Here is a 24,155-nt window from a genome sequence, read left to right on the forward strand (position 1 = left end):
GATGGCAGATTTATACTCAACCGTTTCAGTAACAATAGTAGATGTAAATGGTTTAAACATCTCAGTGCAAAGGTAGAGATTGTCAGGCTGATCAAAAAAGCAAGATCTAGCTAGATGTTGCCTACAAGAAACACACTTTAAATATAAAGACACGGGCTTCCCTGGTGGTCTAGTGGTTAAGAATCTGCCTCGCAATGCAGCAGACACCAGTTTGATCCCTGGTCCAGGAAGATTCCACCTGCCGCAGGGCAACTAAGCCCATGTGCAACAACTACTAAAGCCTGAACACTCTAGAGCTGCCCGCACACTCTAGAGCTTGTGCTTGGTAACAAGAGAAGCCACGGCCTGAGAAATCTGCACGCGTGCTGCAGCTGGAGAGTAGCCCCTACTCGCTGCAACCAGAGAAGGGCCTTCAGACAGCAACAAAGACCCAGCACAGCCAAAAATAAATATGTATATTATAAAAAAAATATATATATATGAAGACACATAGGTTAAGAGTAAAAGAATAGACATAACAATCCTAAATGTTTTAGGACCACATTACAGAGTTTCAAAAGACAGAAAGTAAAAACCCAACAGAACTGCAAAGGAGAAGAGAGACAAATCCACCATTATAGTCAGGTCTTAACACCCTCGTCTCAGTAAATGGTGGAGCAAGTAGACAGAAAATCAGTGAGCACACAGACTTGAACAACACTACAGCTTATCTACCGACCTGACCTAACCGGCCTTTATAAAACACTCCACTGCACGAGACCAGAATGCACATTCTTCTCAAGTACACACAGAACATATTCTGGCTCATAAAACAAGACTCATTAAATTAAATATAAGTGGATTCAACCTGTACAAAATGTTCTTTTGACCATAGTGGAATTAAGTTAGAAGTCAATGATACCTGGGAAATATTTAAATATTTATAAATGAAATTTGTTGTTGTTTAGTCTCTATGTCTGACTCTTTTGTGACGCCATGGACTATAGCCCACCAGGCTCCTCTGTCCATGGGATTTCCCAGGCAAGAATACTAGAGTGGGTTGCCATTTCCTTCTCCAGGGGATCTTCCTGACCCAGGGATTGTGCCCGTGTTTCCTGCATTGGCAGGTGGATTCTTTACCACAGAGCCACCAGGGAAGCAGAAGTGAAATGCAACTGTAAATAATCTATGTGTCAAAGAAGAAACCAAAGGAAAAATGAAAAAGTATTTTGAATGGTATGAAAGCACGACACAGCAAAACTTGTGGAATGTAGCCAGAGTAGGACTTAGAAGGGAATGCCTACATCCCAAAAAGAGAGGTCTCAAATCCATGACCTGTTTCTACTTACCAGAAAAGAATAAATTACACCCAAAGTCAGCAGAAGAAAAGAAATAGTAACTAGGCAAGGAAGAGACCAGGCTTATTTATCCTAAAATCTCCTTTGACCAGCACCCAAGACAGCAATCAATGAAAACATATTCAATTTGCATACTTTGCCAATATTTTGATTTTAAAGCAACCTTTCTAGTACCTTTGATTTCCTTGTGGGTTAATGTAGTACCTCTCTTTCCTTATATGACAGCATCACCAGTATCTGGTCGATCATTAGTTTCTTTCGCAGTCTATATAACACTATTACACCTCACTTAACTTTCTTGAGGGACCCCTGATAACCAGAGATAGGACTGGAGAGGATAACCCTCCTGCAACTATAGATTTATAAACATCAACAGAGCCTGGTTAAGCTGAAGGTAATCACCTGCAGAAGGAACCCACTCTTCCAGGAATCTAGAAAACAGACTTGGGGATAAAAGAGTGTGTCTCAGGATCTCCTATACTTTTCAGAGAAAACAACAAATTCTAATGGAATGGATTCCCAATGGGAACCCATTCTAAAGTATCCTAATGAATTGCCCTGGGTATAGAAGCCCCTGGGACATCACACAGGACAACTGGAGGTTCCTGAGGGAGTCTTATAACAGGGCAGAGAGCTCTCCCATGACTGACTCCAGGGTAATGCCCCTTGTCTGCTGTTTACCAGTTTCACTACCTACAAACCATCTATCTTAAAATTACAATTACCATTAGCAAGAGATGTAGTCAACGGGACGACTACTAACACTTTTAACCAAAAAAATGAAGCCAGATTTTATTTGACTGAAAGCCAAAATGATTTGATTTGAAAACGAGGACTGCTGTGGCTAATGGGTTATGTGGAGGGTAACACAAACTGAATGGGTAGAATCTGCAAAAAACTCTAAGGTTTTGACCAAAACTGAAACCCACAAACTAAAACACTTAAATCAGATATACAGTATGCCAGAAATTATATCCTCTGTAGCTACCAAACTTAGGGACAAAAATTTTTAGATGCCAACTTAATATGCAATGGGGTACATATTTTTTTATATATCCTTTTGAATGGTGCAGGAGCAAAAGACTGAAGGATCTCTTTATATACTGGTAATAACGATTTGCTGGAGAAGGAAATGGCAACCCACTCCAGTGTTCTTGCCCAGAAAATCCCATGGATGGAGGAGCCTGGTAGGCTGCAGTCCATGGGGTCGCGAAGAGTTGGACACGACTGAGTGACTTCACTTTCACTTTTCACTTTCATACATTGGAGAAGGAAACGGCAACCCACTCCAGTGTTCTTGCCTGGAGAATCCCAGGGATGGTGGAGCCTGATGGGCTGCTGTCTATGGGGTCGCACAGAGTCGGACACGACTGAAGCGACTTAGCAGCAGCAGCAGCAGCAGTGACGATTTGCAGTTTCAAAGGCACCACTGTGGCAGGTGACATATCCTTCTCCGAAATGAGTCAACTGGAGAATTTAAATGCTTAGATCGCGGGTGTTGTCCCGTGCCGTCCCATGGCAGGAGGGGTCTTAGGACGTCAGGCAGGACAGCTTCCTGCCCTCGACTCAGCCCCCAGTTAGATGACGAAGAGGAGCCAGGCACTGGCCTCCTTTGGCACTGAAGATGACAAAACTACAGTAAAGAAAAAGGTGAAATCCCCTAATCTATTTCCATTTTAGGAAGTAAAACCAGAAAATTTAGCTTTGACCAAAACTCCCTAAAGGGGACTCCTGTGACTGTGGGAAAGAGAAGTGCCCCACAGAGGAAATAGTTTTTTGGATGCTTATTTACTCCTAGTGAAAAGCCAGTCTCCATTGAGGTCCCAAGTTCAAGGTCAATGCCTGTGAACAAAGATGTCTTTTTCTTTTCTCTAAAAGAAAGTCATGGGTGTACAAAACTAACTTGATTTTAAGTATAGGGTTTTGAGATGTAGAATGTAAATTAAAGACCTGGAGAAACAAGAGACAGAATAGAAACACAGCATAATTTTTCTTCTTTTTCTGCTCTTATAGGAGCCTGATTCTCCTTTCAGATTACATAGATGTCAAATATAAAGTGGGGGAGAGATGGGGTGGTGGTGGTGGGGAGAATATGGTATTGAGGCTGGCCATATAAACACCCTAAGTCACCTAAAGTGATCAAAAATTTTTCAACCAATCCAAATTGACCAGTGGGAGCCAAACCATAGGCACATGTTCAGCTTACTCCTGGAAGCCACACTTTCCTAGTCCTTCTTCACTCCCATGTGAAATGGCAAGCCAGCAGATTATTAAAGCAACACTAGATGTTTGCAGTTTCTTAAAGCTGATTTCAGGATCACCCTCTAAAACCGATATCATCTGAATGAGTGTGAATGCACGTGTGTTTGTGCTAAATTGCTTCAGTTGTGTCCAACTCTTTGCAACCCTTTGGAATCTTTGGAGCCAGCCAGGCTCCTCTGTCCATGGGATTCTCCAGGCAAGAATACTGGAGTGGGTTGCCATGCCCTCCTCCAGGGGATCCTCCCGACACAGGGATTGAACCTGCATCTCTTACATCTCCTGCATTAGTAGGCAGGTTCTTTACCACTAGCTCCACCTGGGAAGCCTTGAGCGTGAACGCAGCTGTCACCAGCCTCTTTCTCTGTCCTGGAGGAGGACCTCAGAGAGAAGAAGCTCCACACACAGGTGTGAAACCCACCAGGTGGATGGCTGCTTTCTTCAGCAAACACACATCAGAGCTGCTCAGGGTGTGACGGGCAGATGGGAGACCTCCATGTAAGAATGACTGGTTTATATCAAGTCAGCACTTTAGAAACAATTCAGAAAAGGAAATTTTTAGCTACAGAACCATTTACCAGATCCTATCTTATATTGCTTATATAGGCTTAAAGAAAAGCCTCTAGCCAAAAAAAAAAAAAAAAAAAAAAAAAAATACACCCAAGATGTAAAGGAAGAAAGGAAAAAAGTTAACCATGTCCATAAATGTTATCACTAAAGGCTTCTATGGGGATGTAATCTCTCCCATAGAAGAGGCCCTACATGACCGCATAAGGTGTTTCAGTTAAGACCCTGGACAAGTTATTTAACGTCTCTGAACTGGACAAACCTCAAAGGCCTTTCCATTTCTAACATCCCAGGGGTTCAAACTCAAACCAAGGCCATCAACTAGAAGCAACAGGAGGGATGGTAAAAAGGTCAAGTGAGGATGGTGAAGGCGGGCATGGTAGTGGGCTGGTTTTAACCAACAGGACTCTTCAACTGCATCGGACCAAAGACAAGGAGGCAACACTCTGCTTATTCTCGTGATCCAAGCCATCCCCTGCTCTTTATTTTACCACTGGCATTTCAAAATTTTTTTCTTTTCTTTTTTCAAGTTTTTTCACACAATGGAGGTGGTTTTCCTTGTGTTTGGTAAGAAGACTCCAGCTCAGGAGGAGGGAGGGCTGCAAGAAAGGAGGCAGGAGGCCAGGGGTGGCTGGAATGTGGGAAGCTTCACAGAGCAGCTGCAGGAACAGGGAGAGCCACGGGGCACGCCCCCCCACCACCCCGACTCTGGGAACATAAGCCATGAGTCACCTTCTTTTCAAGCTTCCTGGCCAGGAGTTTAAAGCAGATAAGAAGCGCCTTCCTTCCGTCCTACCTTTGTTATTCATTAACTTTAAAGGAAGGTGCATCTTTAAGTGAACAGCTTCTTTTTTTAGATGCTGTGTTGAGTCTTTTAGAGTCTAGAATGGACCTAACATTTCCGGCATTGCTTCCTGAATATCATGGGGGGAAGTCTTAAAACACTCAGCTGCTGTCAGGGCACAGATACGCGCCTGTCACAAAGTGTGAAAATAAAGGCTGCAAAGTGTTAAGGGCTACTTAGGTACCGCCAGCCATAGAAGGACAGAGGCCGTGTAAGCTGAGCTAAATTGGGCTGAGAACAAATATCCTGGGTTCTGCCACTGACTCTGCCTTCAACCAGCCCAACCTCGGAACCTCAGTCCCACTTCTACAAACTAACGAGGTTAGTGAGACCATCTCCAAAGGTGTTAAGCTCTACTTGAAGCTTCCAGATCATCCATGGCTCATGAAACCACAATAGGCTGACAAGAGTGGTGCCCACAGGGGCCCATGTCCATCCTGGGAAACATCTGGGCCAAAGACATCATTCTGTGTACAGTAACACAACTGCTTTTTGGAAATCTTCTGCCAACAGGGTTTCTTTATCTCTCTTTTTTCTGTTTTAATTTTCCTAAAGGCTGTAGGTTTCCTAAAGGTTGCCCAGGTTTTCCACAGCCCCATCAGCTGACAGGAGACTGTGCTGCACACCCTTTATTACCGACACACCCTTTACAACCACATCCCCTAGGCTTTCTCCTTCTTTCAAGTCCACTTTTCACCTCAGTAACCTAAGAAAAAAATGTAGATGATTACCCCCAACTCTGGGCATCTTATTTTCAAAGGCTCCCTGGAAAAAGGTCATTTTGGGTTGAACCCTGTTGCAGGTTCTTTATGAACCTCTTTTAATTCAATCCCACAACAAGCCCACTGAAGTAGGTATTCCTCCCACCAGGATAAGGAGACTAAACCTCCTACTCAGCCTGGAGAGGTCGAGTAACTTGCTCAAGGTCACAGAGCTCACAAGCAGCTGGGACAGTACCCAAACCCACGTTTATACTGCAAAACTTGTGTTGGGTTATTCAAAAGTTTGATTGAGATATAACTTGCATACCAATGAAATCACCCATTTGACTGTATAATTCAGTGGCTTTTAGTATATTCAGAGATATTTGCAATCATCATCAGTTTTAGGCCACTTTCATCACCTCACAAAGAACCCTCGCCACCCCACCCTCCAAAAGAAACTCCAGACTTATTATTAGTTAGCACCGTCCTAGCTTTCCACTGCCCTCCACTCCCTGGCCCAGGCAACCACTAGTCTATTTTCTATCTCCACTGCTTTCCCTGTTTTAGACTTCCAAGGAAAATCTGTAGTCTTAACTCCAGGGAACACTGCCTCAAAGAAGGGTGCAGGGAAGTGTGGACACGTGAGAAGGGCATGGTGAAAACTACTGAGCAGTAGCAGATTACAGGAAGACAGCTGTCTTCCAATAAGACAGGTGTTTTCAGATAAGACGGCTGTTTCCAAGGACCCTTAGATCCCGATTCTAGGTTGTTCCTGAAGGTACACCTGGGGCAAATGGGTAATAGACGCAAGGAGACAGACTTCAGTCTGATCTGAGAAAGAACTCAGATGGACCCCAATTCAGCCCACAAAGGAAAGGGCTGGATGGTTCTCTGCAAAGGAGGATGTCACAGGAGGAATGCTGGGTGGGAGGCTGGCCTAGGATGGCCAGTGACCATCCAAGACTAAATTCTTTGGTTCTGCCAAGTTCACATTAGTGAAAGAAGAAACGGTTAAAAATGAAAAGTCAGCTCAGATTTAATGAGACTAGTCCCCTCGGAGTGCAGTTTTATTCACTAAATTCATCCTACGGCTATGTACTCAGCTGGACTAGAAATGAATACTAGTAAAATATTTGTTTCCCTCATTCCCCTGTGGTTTCTGTGAGGCTTCAACAACTGATGGCTCTTTGAACATCAAAGGAATTCACCCACTGAAGCTCCAAGTCAGGCCCACTCTGGTATGTTCTTATTTAATACTTGGTCTAAGGATCAGGGTACCGGGCTCCACCTTTCCAGATATCAACTAATTAAAAACAAATATCTTCTAGCTGAATTGATGATAATTCCTCCAACCCAGGAACCAAGTTTACAATATAACATAATCAGTTAAATATGTAAAGTCAATCTAGTCCGCGAATGGCATTTTTCTCTTTCTAATGTGTCATTCTATCATACCAAGTTATGTCTCCACCCTTTCCAGGGAAAAAGGTCTTTGTTCTGTAGACTCTCTTACCTAAGCGTGACTATTTAGGCAAATACCTGCCCCACAAATGGCCAGACACTGAAAAGGTATAGAGTCCAATATAGCGTGTGATCAAGCAATGCCAACTTGACATTATTCCAGGTCAACAGAGATTGCTTCCTGCACACTGTTCAGGTCGAGAGAATGAGGGGAGGGCAGGTTCTCATGTTTGATAGGATAATCTCTGAATAATCCTGAAACCTATTTTGAGAATAAAAGATGTGGTTCTAAAAAGTTGGGGACTTCCCTGGTGATCCAGTGGTTAAGAATATGCCCTGCAATGCAGGGGATGAAGGTTCGATTCCTGGTTGGGGAACTAAGATCCCAGATGCCAAATAAAGATCCCGTAAGCCAAATAAAAGGATTATTCTTCAAGTTCTCCCCAAAGCCCAGCTTGTCAGGCTCAAACTAGATGGAGCACATGCAAGCCTCTTGAGTCAGCAAACTTGATCATACCATCATCTAGAATCCTCACTTGTATCAAACACCAGCCGCTGAGGAGAGTCCCTCAAGCCTCAGCTAGAGGAATAGCAGCTGACACGTCACCAGCTTGGGTTCTTTCCCTAATTGGCTGCCCGAGTTCCAGCCTATGTTTTAAATTTGTTTTCAGACAGAGATTTTGTTTGGTCACATGAAAATGCCTTAAATAGGCAATGCTATAATTAGCTCTCGCTGGAGTCTCATCTCCCAAAGCTGCTACTGTGGTCGTCATCTTCTTTCTGTCTTTAATAAACTCTTCCCTTCTTTTGTCCCGGGACAGGCTTCCTGCTCACATGCCCTTTACAAAGAAAATTTCTCTGGCTGGCTGTCATTGGTGTCTCTGGTCCACTGCCATTTTAAGTAAAATTTCCTCGACTGTTCCAATTTCTTCTGAAACCAAGGCAGATGCCCCAAACTGCTGGCTCATTTCTAAAGAAAGCTTGATCCAGCAATGGCAAGCTAGTGGGAGGCTCTGTGTAGTTGCAAGGCCTGGGTTCACCGGCCGTCCACTGATAAACCCTCACAGCTGATTCCTATGCAAACCCGAGCACCTCGGACTGGTCTTGTGGGTTATATGGAGCAGCTGCCAGAGTTGGATGTTGTGTCTTTCAATGCCTGTCACCGCGGCAGATGACCCATTTTAAAGGGTAGCCCCCCTCCCCCAATTCTCTGTTGCCTTTGATACTTCTGCAAAACCACAGCACTACTTTTTCTGGGTGTAGCTAATACCGATAACTATTGCAGCAGGAAGTGGTAAGGGGGTTCATGAGGTAGGGTGTCTTCCTGCGGCCCAGATATTCACAAGAAGGCAGGTTCTCTCTCTCATGCTTAAACCATTCGCTTGCAGGACTAGCCTGTGCGCCTCCACAGGTAATAAAGGAATAAAATGAATCATTCCCAATCTCGCAAAGCTGTATATTTTCACATTCATCAGCTGAAAGAGTTGGTAGAAGTAGTCAGAATCCAAACAAAAAGCCATACACTGAAAGGAAACTTACTCCCTGAGTTAGAGATTGTAGAGCCAGTGTGACTCCAATGGGCTAGGCTCCTTTTGGTTAATCAAAAAGTTTCAACACTGGAAAGAAAATGATCACTTTCTCCTTGTCTGCCCTTAAAATTTACATTTACTACCAAAAAAAAAAAATAGATTTGGATCCATGTCTGATGTGTCATGAATCATAAAAACACTGACTCCAGTTGAAGCACAAAGCATGGTGTAAACATTGAATACACTCCTGCAGCCCGATGCCCTCCATGTAACCTGGTGGCTAGGCGACAGAAGCAGAAAGGCTCACCTCCCTGAGCCCATAAGTCACAGACCCTCTGAGTTCAGCCATCTCATCTTTTCAAATGATTTATTCATGTTATGGATTAGAAACTATTCAGCTCAGTTCTGTGTAACACTCACTTGAAAAGACTTAAAAAAAAAAAAAATCTTAAAAAAAAAAAATCTTGCTTCTAAGCCTGTTGGACTTAACCCAATGATTCTATCTTGCATAGTTTACCCTTGGTCTCCCTAGGCTGATCCTAAGTAGGTGAAATAGCTTGGATGTTGAGCCAAGATACTCTGGACATAAAGTTTAAAACTTTACGTACACCTACTCGAAAAACAAATTGCTTAAATTCACTGCCGTTTTACCAAAACTTTTTTCACACTTAGCTATGGGATTCTCTAAATGGGGTATGTACAAATGGACCAAAGGAACTCACTTACAAGAGAAACAGGTTGCTACGTAAAGTAGTCTTCCTCCAGGTTATAAATCAGGCTAAGCCACAATAAACAAAATACTTGGAAAAGAGCAGCTACAGCTACAAATTCAGATAGGAAAACATACCATGAGAGACAGAAGAGGAAAAAACAGCTTCTGCTTGAGGGTTTCATACAGAAAGGACAGCACATCTCTGTCCCTCCTTCTCCTTTGGCCAGGAGGCCACTCCAGAACAAAAGTAACAAAGTCTCTCCTCCTAGGTGGGCCAGGCTTTCACTTTCAGGAAAATTTCCCCTGGATTCTTTCACTTTAATCTGCAAGGTTGTAAGAGATCTTGATCCCATTTTCTGGATAAGCATGTCAACGGGGATTGAGCCTCACCCAGAACTGTCAGTTCTTACCACCCACATGGCTCGATCTGCCTGAAACCCCAGTTCCCATTTTTTCCAACTCCCACATGTTTCTGAAAGGAACTCGATCAGGGCCCACCGCTGGCATGGAAACGTGGGGCCACTGGAAGAGGATGGATGAAACCATTAATGATGGGAGAGGGGAGCATCAAAGCTTAGTCTTGAGGTCAGAAGGTGACATACAGCAGACTTTGGAGACTTGGCCTTCTACTTTGGGGAAAGCCCCGGCAGAAAGGGGCTTTTCGGCCATCAGAATATCCAAAGGGTACCCGCCTGTACCCAGGGAGATCCTATCCCCGCACCCCTCTGCCCAGCCCAAGCGCCCACAGAGGCCAAGAAGGAGCTCTACTCCCACTAGGGCATAAATGGGGGTGTCCAAGTCTGTCATCCAGGGGGTCTCAGCCAGCCCGAGAGGCCTCCACCAAGCCTGCCAAGCTCCAAAGGGCTGCCGGTCGCACAGACCAGACCTGTCACCTGGACCTCCCAGAGGTGCTGGAGCGCGAAGGAGGGGGTCCCTTCCCCGCCCGAGCGGAGGGGTGCGCGTTGCCTACCCGGAGCTCGCCCTCGGTGCGGTGTAGTCCCAGGCGCCGAAGTCCCACGGCCAGGTCGTTGACACACAGCCCGCCGTCGCGGTTGACGTCGAGAGTCTGGAAGAGGCTCCAGAGGCGCAGCCGGTGGTCCGGGCCCCCGCAGACGGCGCCGCCGCACGGGTCCACGGACGCCGGCGAAGAGGCGGACGACGAGGCGGAGGTGGCGGGGTCTGGCGGCGGGGAAGCCACGCAGCGGCACAACACACTGCTCACCATCGGGCGCGAGGCTAGGGCGACGGGCCGACGGGGAGAGCGCGGACGACACACCGGGGTCCTCGGTCGACTAGCGCGGGCTCTGCGATGCCGGCAAGCAGGCGGGATGGGCAGCTTCCGGGAGCCCCGCCCCGCGGCGCGCCGTCTGGATGGCCACGCCCCCGGGGAGACGTCGACTAATCACAGGCCAGAACGGCCACTGGAGGGGCGGAGCCACCCCGAGGACTGCCCAAGCAGCCCTAGACTACCCAGATCAATGGAGAGGGAGGGGCAATCCCGGCTAAACCTGGGGTCGATTCAAACGGAGGGAGGCGGTGATTGGCTGAGTCGGGCCGGCGAGAAGAAATCACGCTGCGATAGGCAGGTGTCCTGTGATTGGCAGGCGGAAAGCCCCGTGTCCTACTTCCATTCAGCAACGCTATTTATCCAGCGGAATCCTAGAAACGCGAGGAGCCGTCGTGTACGGAGAGATCGTCATCTCCAATGGGAAATAGGATTTGCTTGTGGAGCGATTGTGATCTGCGGTTGCCAAGGCAAAGTTTGCGCCCTGAGTACAATTTAAAAAAATTAACTGGTCAACGGCTCAAGGCCGAAAGCACTAGGGATCCTCAAGGAAGCCGGGTTTTGGTAATCTAACTCCCTAAACCACCAATAAAATAGCTGAATTTAACGGCGTAAAAGTCGTAATCATGATGATTGAACGACAGGACGACTTTCCAATGGGGGTGAGCAAAGACTAGGTTGGGTGGGGCGCTCTGTAGTGACAGACACACCTTGAGGCCAATGATCAGGCGACTTCCAGTAAGTAGCCGTGTCCTTTAGCTGAGCGACAGGTCGAAAGAACCAGTGATCGATGTGATATCTGAACCGCGACCAACCGGGAGGGCGGGTCTCCCTAGAGAAACTCTGGGAGGCGGGAAGAGGGGAAGTGGGCGGATCTCCGCACACCCCGGCGGAAGAGGCAGATTCAGGAAGCCATTACGCAGCTGGCTGGCAGCGGCTGGGCAGGTCGGGGCTGGGCCCTACGCACTTTGCGTAGCGAGGGGGGTTACCAAAGGCCTGGTACTTGGCCTTGGACCAGCCCAGCCTATCCCCTGTAGGGGGGTGGGTGAGTAGCGAGGCTAAGGAAGACAGAAGGGGAATTGGGGCAGTTAGGGGATTATAGTTTCTTTAAAAAGCCGGGTGGGGAGAGGCCATGGCCGTCCCCGCCAAGAAAAGGAAGATGAACTTCTCTGAGCGAGAGGTGGAGATCATCGTGGAGGAGCTGGAACTGAAGAAGCACCTGCTGGTGAACCACTTCAACGCGGGCGTCCCTCTGGCTGCCAAGAGTGCGGCGTGGCATGGCATTCTGAGAAGGGTCAACGCCGTGGCCACCTGCCGCCGGGAGCTGCCCGAGGTTAAGAAGAAGTGGTCCGACCTCAAGACCGAGGTCCGTCGCAAGGTCGCCCAGGTCCGGGCGGCCGTGGAGGGTGGCGAGGCCCCAGGGCCCACTGAGGAAGATGGAGCAGGTGGGCCCGGGACAGGCGGTGGCAGTGGCGCTAGTGGCCCCGCTGTAGCACCTGTACTGCTCACCCCCATGCAACAGCGCATCTGCAACCTGCTGGGCGAGGCCACCATTATCAGCTTGCCCAGTACCGCAGAGATCCACCCCGTGGCCCTTGGACCCACGGCCACTGCAGCCGCCGCCACGGTCACCCTGACACAGAGTGAGTGACCTCTCCCACCCAGTCCAGCGTTCCTAAATGGGAAGGGCCAGAAAGAGCTGGGGCAGCCCAGGGAAGGTTGGCTGCCAAGGGTCAAAGGTCAGATGGGAGTCTTGGACGACCAGGAGGCCTTCCAAGGGCTCCCCAGACAGAAGTGATCTTGTTTTCTCTCTGAGACTTCCTCAGCACGCAGTCTGGACTTCTGAGGGACTGGCTTGCCCTCCACTGTTTTGCCACCATTTGCGTCCGTGACTGAACTGTTTGGTCCTTGAAGACAGAGACCATGTTTATACCCCTACAGGACTTTTTCCAGAGCCTGGTGCCTAGTAAGCAGTCAGGAGGTATTTACTGAATGAATAGGCAGATGAACATTGACTCTGGACAAAGACATTCTGGTTTTCAGTGTGAACATTCATCAGGCACTGCTGAGGAACCTCCCGGTTCCTGGTGTTAATCGACCCCTCCATTCACTCATCAACCATTAGTGCAATTCTGTGCCAAACCCTGGGTTTGGTGCTGGGATTCCCAAGGTTTCTAAGAGATAGGTTGGTTATATTCTAGGAGGATAGATAAGAGAAACACATATATGAATAACTGCACTATCAGTCAGGATCACCTAAGGACTCAGAAGAGAAACGGGACTTCCTGGAGGTGGGGGTGGGACACACAATTGATTTCGGCCTTAAAGGGAGGGAGGAACTGATCTTTCCGACATGCTTGGAGGCCTAAACAGCCAGCTAGAGTGCCTTCAAAGGTTCTCAAGCTAGGAGTGACAATGAAACTAGTTGGTTGGACTTTTTAGTTCAGATAAGTTTTGCACCAACGACTGTTAAGTGGTCTTTGTGATGGGCTGGGAACTGAGTCTATCAGTGGTTCTCAGTGGGGCTTGGGAGAATTGGGTGTGTGTGTGTGTGACAGTGCCATACTCCAGCAGTGTCATATTTCTCAAGGATATGGAGGTGGGAAAGGGGATCAAACACTGGTCTAAATCAGCTGCTGTTCTGTAAGAGGAAGGACCTCTAGGCATTCCATTGACTAAGGTGATTGAAGAGACAGGAGGCACTTATTGGGCACTTTAACTGCTGCCTTCCCACTCCCGCTTCCTTTTCTGCTTGGCCATAAAAGACATGGAAGTCAAGAAAGCACTGAAGGAGCCAGGACCAGTGGGGTTGCAAACCCTCACCCAGGATGCCTGCTGTGTGCTGGTACTTCTGGGAGCATTTGCCCTGCTTTTATCAGCCAGAAGCAGCCCAGTGGGGTGACTGTGAACACCTTGGTCACTAGTATTGAGGGAGACCTGGGTTTCTTCCTATACCTGCTGAATAAGCCGTATGACCTCAGGCCAGTCGTACCGTGGTGTCTGAGTCTGTCTTATCATCTCTGAAAATGAACGTGACAGTATCTACCTCTTGGTGTCATTATGAGGGTTCATGAAGCTAAGGAGTACAAAGGGTTAGCACTGTGCCTAGCACATAGTAGGTGCTGGTCTTAACTATTAACATCTTTGCTTTTGCCAGATCAGGGGCTGACCCCTTTGGTTATTAAGTAGATTAAGATTCTGAATCCTTTAGAGTCTAGATTTATACATGCGTGCTGAGTCACTTCAGTTGTGTCTGTTATGCCCGATGTCCGAATCCCCGAGCGGGAAGAAAAAAAGGCTTCTAAGACAATGCAACTCGCAAAAAAGGGAAGTTTATTACTGACTCGAGCCAGGGCTTTCTGCCTCACCCATCACAGTGGTGCAGGGTCAGAAAAAGCCCCGAGCCCAAGCTGTTAGCAAATTTATAAGATATGCATAAGCAATTAGTAGCTGGCTTAAGCGGATTGGTTACATGTTTGCAAAGCAATTCTATTGGTACAGACTTTCGCGGGCTTTTTCAAACCTGGGCGTTCGCGGGCTTTTCAGTTTTCCCTTTGTCTCTTACTGGGCGCATATTGATTGGCTGGCTCCAGGTTACCTGATGCGGGTAGGGAATCTTACCATTTCGGGGGAAGCTAAAACTTAATCCAGGCTGCCTGTCATGGTATTAACCCTGGCAGCCTCACATTCCCCCCTGTCTTCTTGTTTCTGTGGAAGGCCCAATCATGGGTCATTTATCTGTGGGGGCAGTTGAATATTGAGATCTGAGTAACATTAGGTGGACAGACAGGCAGTGTGTTTTTCCTAACAACTTTCCCTTGAGAGAGACTTCATACTCAAGATGCTTTTTGGGAATTGGGGCAGAGGTCTCTTTCTTCTGTAACTTCTTCTTGCTGTGCCTGGGCGTAGGCCTGCCTGGCAGAGCAGAAGTCTCTCTATACCTGACCTAAGTTGGGGTGTCTTATATCTGAAACCAGCTTTTATTTTTGTAATAACAGCAACTTAGTTTGAAACTGTTGGCGCCTCTCAGATATAAAATAGACAGTTGCCAAACAGGAGACTTAACAGGATGGTCATCACTGGTCTCCAGAAACGGGAGGCAACATTTGGGGTGATTTGCTGGTGGTCAAGCAACAGAGCTGTGTTCCAGGAATTTTGTGTTTAGTCTGAAGTTACCATATTTTACCTGGGTAGGGGCTCCAGTTCTGTAGAAGAACTCAAAAGACATTGTTATGCATGTTTTTTGAGTCAGAACCAGGACCCGTCTCAAGGCTGTACCACCATTTGATTGTTTTTTTTTTTTTCTGTTTCTGTATTTTTTTTTTTTTTTTTTTTCCTGATTAGCAATTGTTTGAATCTATGCTTTAGAACTCAGGGAAGGTCAAGGAGGCTGAATAAAGCCTATATTTTATAGTACAGCAGGTCTGTACTCTAGAGTCACCAGCCCACAGAGTCTTGCTCAGCTTTAATTTAGGGAACCAGGGTAACTATGACTGTGATAATCTCTTGTCAAAATGGGGCATAGGATTGCCTCAACCTGGAGAAGAGACATTGAACTGGAAGTATTCCTGAGTTCCAAGTCTCAGATCTGAGCCTTGCATGATCAAAATCTCAATCCCCTGGTCTGCCATTTTGTTGTAACATACCCAGTTAGTAGTAGCTAGAGGAGGGATAACTGGAGTTTTAATAGACAAAATAAACCTCTTTTTTAGAAGAATAGGCCTGAAACCCAGTCTGGACCCGGCACTTCAGGGAGACCTGTAGCCAGGTGGCCAGTTGCCCAGCCTTATAAGAAGTAAGGTAGAAGTTACTAGCTTCCAGCAGACATTGTTTTGAGAATGGTGGCATCTAAGCCCGACACGACTCAGAAAACTCAAGTGTCCAGCAATACAATGTCTAATCTGAAATTACACCCATAGTAACACCTGGTTATTTTTCAGGATGTCTGAACCATAGCTGAGTACTCTATTTTGACTTTTAATTGTAAAATTTTCTTTAATAGCCAAAGCAGATGGCACCATTAATGATGTCAGTGTTTCTCTAAGTATGAGAAGATGCAAGAATTGGGACTCATAAAATCTCCTGAAAAGATCTAACTATCTGAAGGCCTGTTCTGCCAGTTTTTTTTTAGAGCACGGAGTGCCTCATTCTTGATCTTCACCCTGAACTCCCTTCAGGGCCGTTAAAAGTCAGCAGCTGCAGTGGCCATGATCCAATCTCTGTAGATGTAGATGGCAAGTGTCAATCTTCAGTTGGCAGAGCCCCTTTTTGTTCATAAACTTGACCATGATTTTGAGGGGGGCATTTCAAGGCCATTTTATCCCACGGTGCTGAGAATGTCCATTCTCAGGTTTGGCAAAGATTTTGTTGACAGGCCACTCAACGTGCTGTTACTGGACTAGGCCATAAAACAGTATCCAAAATTCTCTGGACCACCTGTCTTATTAGCCTCTTGGTCCAGGAAAACATTCCCTCTTGTTGCTTTTTCTCATATCTAGAGTTACACTGCCATCATCATTGATCTCATAGGGAACTATATATTATTTTATCAGAGGCCTCAGTCATACATTTGGCACTGTAAGAAATAGCAATTTTGTAAGCCCAGTATATATCTCAGGTCGTCTGACTTAGTCTATTCTGTACGAATCTTTATCTTTCAGGGAAATTATACATTGGCACTACCATCTATAAGGCACATAGCTCAGTTTTTTTACTGTTACTAGACTGATTATCTTTAGCATGATATAATTGTTTTTAACACAGAGGAGACTTTAAACCTCTTATAATTGTGGGAGACTTTTTTGTTGTTGTTGTTGAAACTCTTTTGTTGTTCTGATTGAGCTTGAGGAATAGAAAAAGGCTCAAATTTATGGCCAGAGTCAGAGTAGGCATTATTAATTGGCCCAGTGAGGGGATCTAAATTTTTTCAGGGCCAACCAGTTAGAGTCTTGTAGTGGAGAAATTTACCAAGGTAACCCAGAACTAGATACAGGTAATTGGCCACAAACCCAACAATTGGATTGATTTCTAAAACCAGCATAGAATCAGTCCTCTGCTAGAAAAGCATTTGATTTATATGCAAAGGTCTAACAAGTCAAGAAAACATTATAAATGATCATACAAAGCAGATCCAGCATCTTGGGCAAGCTGTCTACCTCTGATGTTGCTGTCTTCTCATCCTGGTGTAGTTTCTTTTGTTTGAGCATCATTTTAAGGTGAGATCAGGTCAGCTGTCTTCTCTATAGACTAATCCAGTGTAGGAGCCTTTGAAAGTGGGAATTAATCTAAGAGTTAATTTCTCTTCAGTTTTATTGTGCATGATGAGCTAGTTAAGAGTACCTGATAAAAAGTCTTTCCATCCAGGTTGGAGACAGTCTCTTAAATTATGTCTTTTTCCAGTCCTGGTTGCAGGCCACGAGGCATCTGATCTTCATCCAAAGATAGATTACTGAGATAAGCTTTAGAAACAAACTTTTACATTAATATCACATAACAGCAAAGAACTATCTGAGAAATGAGTCTTACTACATGCAGACTTCTATCAACAAACTGGGATTTAACATTTATGTACCTGTTAGTGAGATAACCTTCTTAGCTCATTTGTTAAACTTACTGGAAACCTAAGAGACCAAATTATTTTTATAACTAGTTTGAGAGGAAGGTTTTTTTTTATTTCCGGAAAACACACGATTTAAACCTGTAATTTTTAGATAGAAACCATAAAAGTTATAAGCATATTTGCTGGTTCATTTAGTCTTTTGTTAACTTTTGTAAAGTCATCAGGTTTTTCATTAGAATACCAAGACGTATCAGAATGTTAAGAACTCCATATACTTTTTAGGATATCTGTATTATAAATTTTTTATACATTATAACATGAGCAGATTTATTACTCATTTGATAATCTTTTTCATGTAATTTAACCAACTAAATAAACAGTTTAATATCCCTCTTTGGGGTGTTTTAGGGGCCCACTGAAACACCCCAAAGTTAGCTAGATGTCAAAGGAACTTCAAAAGAATTCAATTTAGGAAGTTTTATCGAAAAGATCAATTAAAAGCTTTAGAACATTTGGTCAGATTTAGTCAATGCTGATGGGTGTATCATTTAGCTTTTTGATATGTCACAATGGGTGTAAATACCAAGGCTCAAGGTCTAGTGAAAGTCAGCTCAGCCACTTGGACCTAATTGGTTCTAAGCAGTTTTCTTACAACCAGGTCATTTTTAACAAAATCCACTTATCTAACTAATTGTAATTTAATTTTAGAAAATCTTGATCATGCATAACTCTTTTTACTATTTTTTCATACTTTACTGAAAGCACACTTCTTGCTTTCTTTTAGCAATCAAGAGCTAACTTTTATTAGCATTTTATAGATTGGTGAGCATAAATACCAGTGATAATTTTTAAAACTCTTGCTTTTTTTAAAACATTTTAGGATGGCATGGAACATTATTCATTTATAGTCCCAAATCTCTTTCGTTTTTCTGTAAAAAGAAATTAGTGTTTAGTAGTAAATGTTTTAAAATCTTATTTCATTTGGAAATGACCTAATTATTTAGACACACACACATATAAACCTGGCAGTCCTCATCAGACACTCCCTTAAATACAAGAATGCAGTCTCTCAGAAAACCTTCTATAGAGACACAAAACTTCAGATGTCTTCAAAGATTTTAAAAGGAGGAAGGGAAGCCAGGTTGAAAGAAGGAGGAGGAGGCGGGAGAGGGGGCAAAAGGGGTGGACTTACAGACGTCTCCTGCCACCTGCAGACACCCAGGCGTTACAGGAATTTTCCTGGGCTTTTAGAAAAGGGAGACCAGAGACAATGCCGGCACACACACAAACACGGAGAGCCGAAGACAAACACACAGACAGACAGACGTCGGCCGACGACACAGCGCTGGGTTTTTGGGCCCCCTGTATTTTTTTTTTTTTTTTTTTTGCCTCCCGGTAGCCGATTTACTTTACCGAATGGCGTCCGCTGTTCACCAGACTCGGGGTCGGGAGAGGAACTTTTTTTCCCGCGGAGTCGGCTGCCTCCCAGCGCGTCCGCTGGCCTTGGCCTTACGCCGCCTGGCCCCCCCCTTTCTAGAAAGCCTTCCTGCAGAGTCGGCTGCCTCCCAGCGCGTCCGCTGGCCTTGGCCTTACGCCAACTAGTCCCCCTTTATAGAAAGCTTTCCTTCTGCGCCAGATACGTACCCTCCTGCTCCCCAGCAGGGCCTTGAATTTACTCTGGTCCTTCCTGAGCACCGGTGTTATTTTTTATCCTTCCCCTTTGTCCTGTAAGCGTTTTCTTCTCCCGGTCAAGGCATCCCGGACGAGCCCCCAAATGTTATGCCCGATGTCCGAATCCCCGAGCGGGAAGAAAAAAAGGCTTCTAAGACAATGCAACTCGCAAAAAAGGGAAGTTTATTACTGACTCGAGCCAGGGCTTTCTGCCTCACCCATCACAGTGGTGCAGGGTCAGAAAAAGCCCCGAGCCCAAGCTGTTAGCAAATTTATAAGATATGCATAAGCAATTAGTAGCTGGCTTAAGCGGATTGGTTACATGTTTGCAAAGCAATTCTATTGGTACAGACTTTCGCGGGCTTTTTCAAACCTGGGCGTTCGCGGGCTTTTCAGTTTTCCCTTTGTCTCTTACTGGGCGCATATTGATTGGCTGGCTCCAGGTTACCTGATGCGGGTAGGGAATCTTACCATTTCGGGGGAAGCTAAAACTTAATCCAGGCTGCCTGTCATGGTATTAACCCTGGCAGCCTCACAGTGTCCAACTCTGTGTGACCCATAGACTGTAGCCCGCCAGGCTTCTCTGTCCATGGGATTCTCCAGGCAAGAATACTGCAGTGGATTGCCATGCCCTTCTCCAGGGGCTCTTCCTGACCCAGGGATTGAACCCACATCTCTTACACCTCCTTCATTGGCGGGCAGGTTCTTTACCACTAGTGCCACCCAGAAAGCCCCAGATGTATAAATAAAACGCTATAAAGCCAGGGGAGGCTGAATTCTCCAGAACAAGGCTTAATGACCTACCCCCTACCCCATACGGCCAGCCTCACTCTTTCTAGAAAGTGACCTGCCACCGATTTGCTCTTTCTTCCCCACAGTCCCCACAGAGACCACCTATCACACGCTGGAGGAGGGAGTGGTAGAGTACTGCACAGCTGAGGCCCCCCCACCCCTGCCGGCCGAGGCCCCTGTGGAGATGATGGCCCAGCATGCTGATACCTCGGTCAAGCCACAGGCACTCAAGAGCCGCATAGCCCTCAACTCAGCCAAGCTGATCCAGGAGCAGCGGGTCACCAACCTGCACGTGAAGGAGATCGCCCAGCACCTGGAGCAGCAGAATGACCTGCTACAGATGATCCGTCGCTCCCAGGAGGTGCAAGCCTGTGCCCAGGAGCGCCAGGCTCAGGCCATGGAGGGCACCCAGGCGGCCCTGAGCGTCCTCATCCAGGTCCTACGGCCCATGATCAAAGATTTCCGCCGCTACCTTCAGAGCAACATGCCCAACCCCGCCACCGCCTCTGACCCTGGACAGGTGGCCCAGAATGGGCAGCCAGACAGCATCATCCAATGAGAGCAGGGGTCAGGCCAGCCTTCTGCTGTGAATGGATGACACCACGGAGGTCTTGTAAGTGGCTTGTGTGGTTGGCTTTAGGCTAGGCCCGACCACGTGAATGGCTCCCAGTTTGACAGACTTTTAGGGGTCCACTGTTTCTGGGAGGTGAAGGAGACTGGGAAGAAGAATTTGTTGGGTTCCTGGGACCCAAAACTCTTGTTACCCACCCCACCCCTTGAGCTGTTCTGCTAAGAACCTGAAGACTGGATGGGCGGGGGTCAGGCGCTGGTGATGGGACCCATGTTGTCATGAGCAAGGGCTTGTGATGTGACCCAGACTCGGACTAGGACCACCATAAGGAGGGCTCTCACTGCAGGGGGGTGTTTCACAGCTGGGGGCCTGCGCTGAAATCCTGCCCCCCACCCAGGTGCCATCCTTTGGAGTAAAATAACGTCAGTGGTGCTGGCAGTAGCACAATAATATCTTCTTCCTCCCTTGGGAGGCAGAGTGACCCGGTGGGCTTGAGGAGGAAACCCCCGCCCTTTTCTCCTTCTCACTGTGTCTCAGTTCTCAGGGGACTCGGGTTGGGGCTGTGCTCTTCCCCCTCTACCCCCACCGCACCCAGGCACACCCTGTTAGTGCTCTAGACAGCCCCTGCAGTATACCCAGGCGGCAGCCGGCCAGGCTCAGGAATGCTGTGTGTGGTGGGGACCAGCCTGACCTCCATCTGGTCTTCCACTGCGTTCCCCGGGCAGCCCTTTTGTGGTTTGTCCCGACAGCTTTTGACTCAGGTCAAGCATCAGGCTTTGGGTGCTGTAAATGTTACTCGTTGCCCCCGTTTGCAGTGGCTCTAAGGCCACGGCTTCTTCCAGACGGCTTTGCTGCGAGCCAGTGTTATTTATTGTACACGAACCCCTTTGGGAAGGCTTCCGGGGCCTCCGAGGGCAGCTCTGGCCACGCACTTCCTCCTTTCCCCTTTATTGATCGCGCAGTTCCAAAACTCGGTGCAGAAAACAGCGTCCACCGCATCACGCCCTGGACTGCCTTCTCACAGTTCTCGGCGCCTCGTGTTCTCGCGAGAGCCTCACTGACTGGTTGGGTGAATCCGAAGGCCTCGCTGGCCATGAGCGTCTGCGGTGGAAGAACTGAAACTGACCCAAGAAGTGGGACCTCGGACGTCTGTGCTCGAAGGAGAGCCAACCGACCTCGGTCGGAGTGCCGGAGGAGGTGGTATTCCCTGTTCTGTCTTGACGCTTTCTCCCCATTTGTAAGGACTTTACCCAGCTGGCATCTGTCTTGTTTCATTTACAGAATCGCCATCAGTTACTGAGACCCTTGCACCTTCCCCGGTCCTCTCCCAAGTTTGCCATTTTGCTGCCGGGGAGTCCTTGGTCACACGTTCACCGCTGGTTGCAACTCAAGGCTCCAGATCTCAGCTAAACAAAGAAGGTGCTGCCCTTCTGGTGTACGTCTAGAATCGCCCAGCTCCACTGTGGCAGTTATGGGAAGATGCCCCCGAGGACGGTTGGGAGGTGACTCTTTTAGCATCATCCTCACCATGGGGAATGAGGGTGGTGCCAGCTACAGAGCGAAGGAAAACTTCTCAGTGACTGGAAAGCAACAGCCTCTGGCCACCTGGGCGCCCTCCCTTCATGGAGCCTGATGGCCCCTGAACTTAGGAAGTTCGGGGAATTCCTGAGGGGTTTGCAGCTTGGTTTGGTTTTTCTCTGGGGTTGGCAATCTGAGCCAATATTGTGTCTGTTCCAATTGGGTATAAAGAGGAAGCTTGGAGTGACTGGGTCTTTCCAGGTCATAATTTTAAATTAAAGAAATATCACTTTTCAAAAAAAATTACACAAATCTGTGTCTTCATTGGTTATATGTAGAGGAGATAGGGGCTGGCAGAGAGCAGGGGCTCATGGGTCAAATCTGGCCCCCCACATGCCTTTGTAAATCAAGTTTTACTGGAACACAGCCACATCCCATCATTTCCTTAATGTCTGGCTGTTTTGCCGCTACAACAGCAGAGTTGAGTGGTTGTGACAGATATCTGACCCAAAAGCCAAAGATATTTACTCTCTGGCTCTTTCCAGAAAAGCCTGCCTGCCTATCCCTGGTTTAGGGCAGTGTCTCAGACTCTGGATGAGAATTCCTTGGGAGTGTTTGTTAAATATAACCAATCCCTGGCCCCATGTCAAACCTAGATGAGACTCCTGGAGGGAGAGCTCTAAGAATATGCATTATAAACAAGTTCTTTGGGTATTCTCATCGTTTCTGAAGAACTGTGGCTCATACATAGACTGGAAAAATTCAGTCTATGATTTCCAAATTCAGCTGGAATCAAGATAGGAAGGACTGGTTCTCAGGAGTTTCTGTGGAACAGTTGAGAAGTCCTGCTAAGCAGTAATTCTCACTTGAGAGTGGCCCTTATTCTGGAGGGAGCCCAGCCTTTCTGGGCACAGTTAACACTCTAGTATTTAGTGAGAATAAAAACTGACAAGTTATTGAGCCAGGTCTTGTAAGCATTACTTTATAGACTTCTTCTTCTAGCCCCATGAACTAGGTAGTAATGCTGTTTTCAGTTTACAGATGAGGCCACTGAGTATGAGAGAGGTTAAACAATTTGCCTAAAGCCCCACAGCTGCCTTATACCCGGGGTAGCCTATAATCTTTAACTGCTGTTATTTAACTTTTACTACTCTGATCTGGCTGCCAGTGAGATGTGGAATCACTTAGAGGTGACTTGAGCCTGATCTTGAGTTTTTAGGTCAGGTGAGAGGCCCAGGAGGCAACTTGTATTGTTCTTCCTGGCACTTGAAAGGGAACACAGTGACTTCTATTCTTTGTAGGCTTTGAACTTATTCTTGTAATAGGAAAAAGGGTGGTTTTAACAGAATTAAATCCACTGTACCTTGGGACTCCCCTGGTGGTCCAGTGGTTTAAGACTCCACGCTCCCAGTGCAGGGGGCCCGGGTTTGCTCCCTGGCAGGGCAACTAAGATCCTGCATGTTACTTGGCATGGCATAAAAATGAAATAAAAAAAAATAAACCCACTGCATTTTGATGGTGCTGGTGAAGAATGGTCACATATATGAGGGTGATTCATTTGGAATCCTTCCCTGAAATGTGGAGTTTTGTGTAAGTGACATCTTCCAAGCCACTGAAGCTTACTACTTCAAGTATTGAAACTTTTAACTTTTTTGATTCTGTCACATGCCAGATCTTAGTTCCCCATCCAGGGATTGAACCCACACTCCCTGCCATGCAAACTGGAAATCTTTTTTTTTTCCAAGCTGGAAATCTTAACCACTGAAGCACAAGGAAGTCCCAAAACCTTTTACATTTTAAATCGTTCTGATAGAAGTATCTCATAAAGATTCCCTTTGTGAGCTATATCTTACCCAGATGTTTCCTGTTCAATAGAAATTGCACAGCAGATCAGAGAGGCAGTGCTTCCATGTTGAAAGTCCCTGGAACTAGGCAGGTTTGGGCTTGAGATCAACTCCACCTCTTATTCACTGGGTCTCTGAAGTTTTCTGAGCCTCAGTCTTCTCAGTTCTAAAATGATTATGATGAATAATAATCTCTGACTGGGGTGTTACCAGGTGTTGTACACTTATTGAGCACTGGCCATATCTAGACCCTGTTCTAAGCACTGTGTGTATTAACTCATTTCATGAGATCGTGTATGTAAAACACCTGGCATGTGCCTGGGACGGACATAGCATGTGCCAGTAAATACTGGCTGCTGCCATTATTAGTATTACAAGTCTGATATTCCAGAAAGCTACCTCGTGCATCTTTTCTTGCGATCACAATGGGAGCTTGATGGCTTGATGGATTTCCAGGGCTTCCCAGGTGGCTCAGTGGTAAAGAGTCTACCTGCCAATGCAG

At 46.6% G+C, this 24,155-nt stretch overlaps 2 protein-coding genes across 5 annotated transcripts in view; one reads left to right on the plus strand and one right to left on the minus strand.

Annotated features, from left to right (window-relative positions):
• SLC25A25 (solute carrier family 25 member 25) overlaps nucleotides 1-10,897 on the minus strand; it is a 33,256-nt gene extending 22,359 nt beyond the window's left edge. Inside the window, exon 1 of the mRNA XM_065928369.1 lies at nucleotides 10,384-10,897. Within this exon, the coding sequence (XP_065784441.1) occupies nucleotides 10,384-10,638 (255 nt within the window). The 5' untranslated portion in view covers nucleotides 10,639-10,897. The remainder of the gene's footprint in view (nucleotides 1-10,383) is intronic.
• Nucleotides 10,898-11,581: 684 nt separating this feature from the next.
• On the plus strand, nucleotides 11,582-22,122 carry NAIF1 (nuclear apoptosis inducing factor 1). 4 transcript variants are annotated; one of them, XR_010662164.1, is made up of 3 exons: nucleotides 11,582-12,341; nucleotides 19,807-21,488; nucleotides 21,573-22,122. XR_010662164.1 is itself a non-coding variant. In XM_065927117.1 (2 exons), the coding sequence occupies exons 1-2, from the start codon at nucleotides 11,831-11,833 to the stop codon at nucleotides 20,277-20,279; spliced, it is 984 nt and encodes a 327-aa protein (XP_065783189.1). In that variant the 5' UTR covers nucleotides 11,582-11,830; the 3' UTR covers nucleotides 20,280-22,122. The 4 variants fall into 4 exon arrangements, 1 of the variants encoding a protein (XP_065783189.1); XR_010662163.1 differs by having other exon boundaries at nucleotides 19,807-20,333; nucleotides 21,254-22,122; XR_010662165.1 differs by having other exon boundaries at nucleotides 19,807-20,333.
• Nucleotides 22,123-24,155: the final 2,033 nt, after the last annotated feature.

This window comes from Muntiacus reevesi, chromosome 3 (genome assembly GCF_963930625.1).
Source record: "Muntiacus reevesi chromosome 3, mMunRee1.1, whole genome shotgun sequence".
Classification (NCBI taxonomy): domain Eukaryota; kingdom Metazoa; phylum Chordata; class Mammalia; order Artiodactyla; family Cervidae; genus Muntiacus; species Muntiacus reevesi.

Excerpts from the sequence above, each read along its gene's own strand:
- NAIF1 (XM_065927117.1), top strand. The coding sequence starts at position 11,831 with ATGGCCGTCCCCGCCAAGAAAAGGAAGATGAACTTCTCTGAGCGAGAG. Across the intron at positions 12,342-19,806 it reads CACGGTCACCCTGACACAGA|TCCCCACAGAGACCACCTAT; the intron begins GTGAGTGACCTC and ends TCTTCCCCACAG.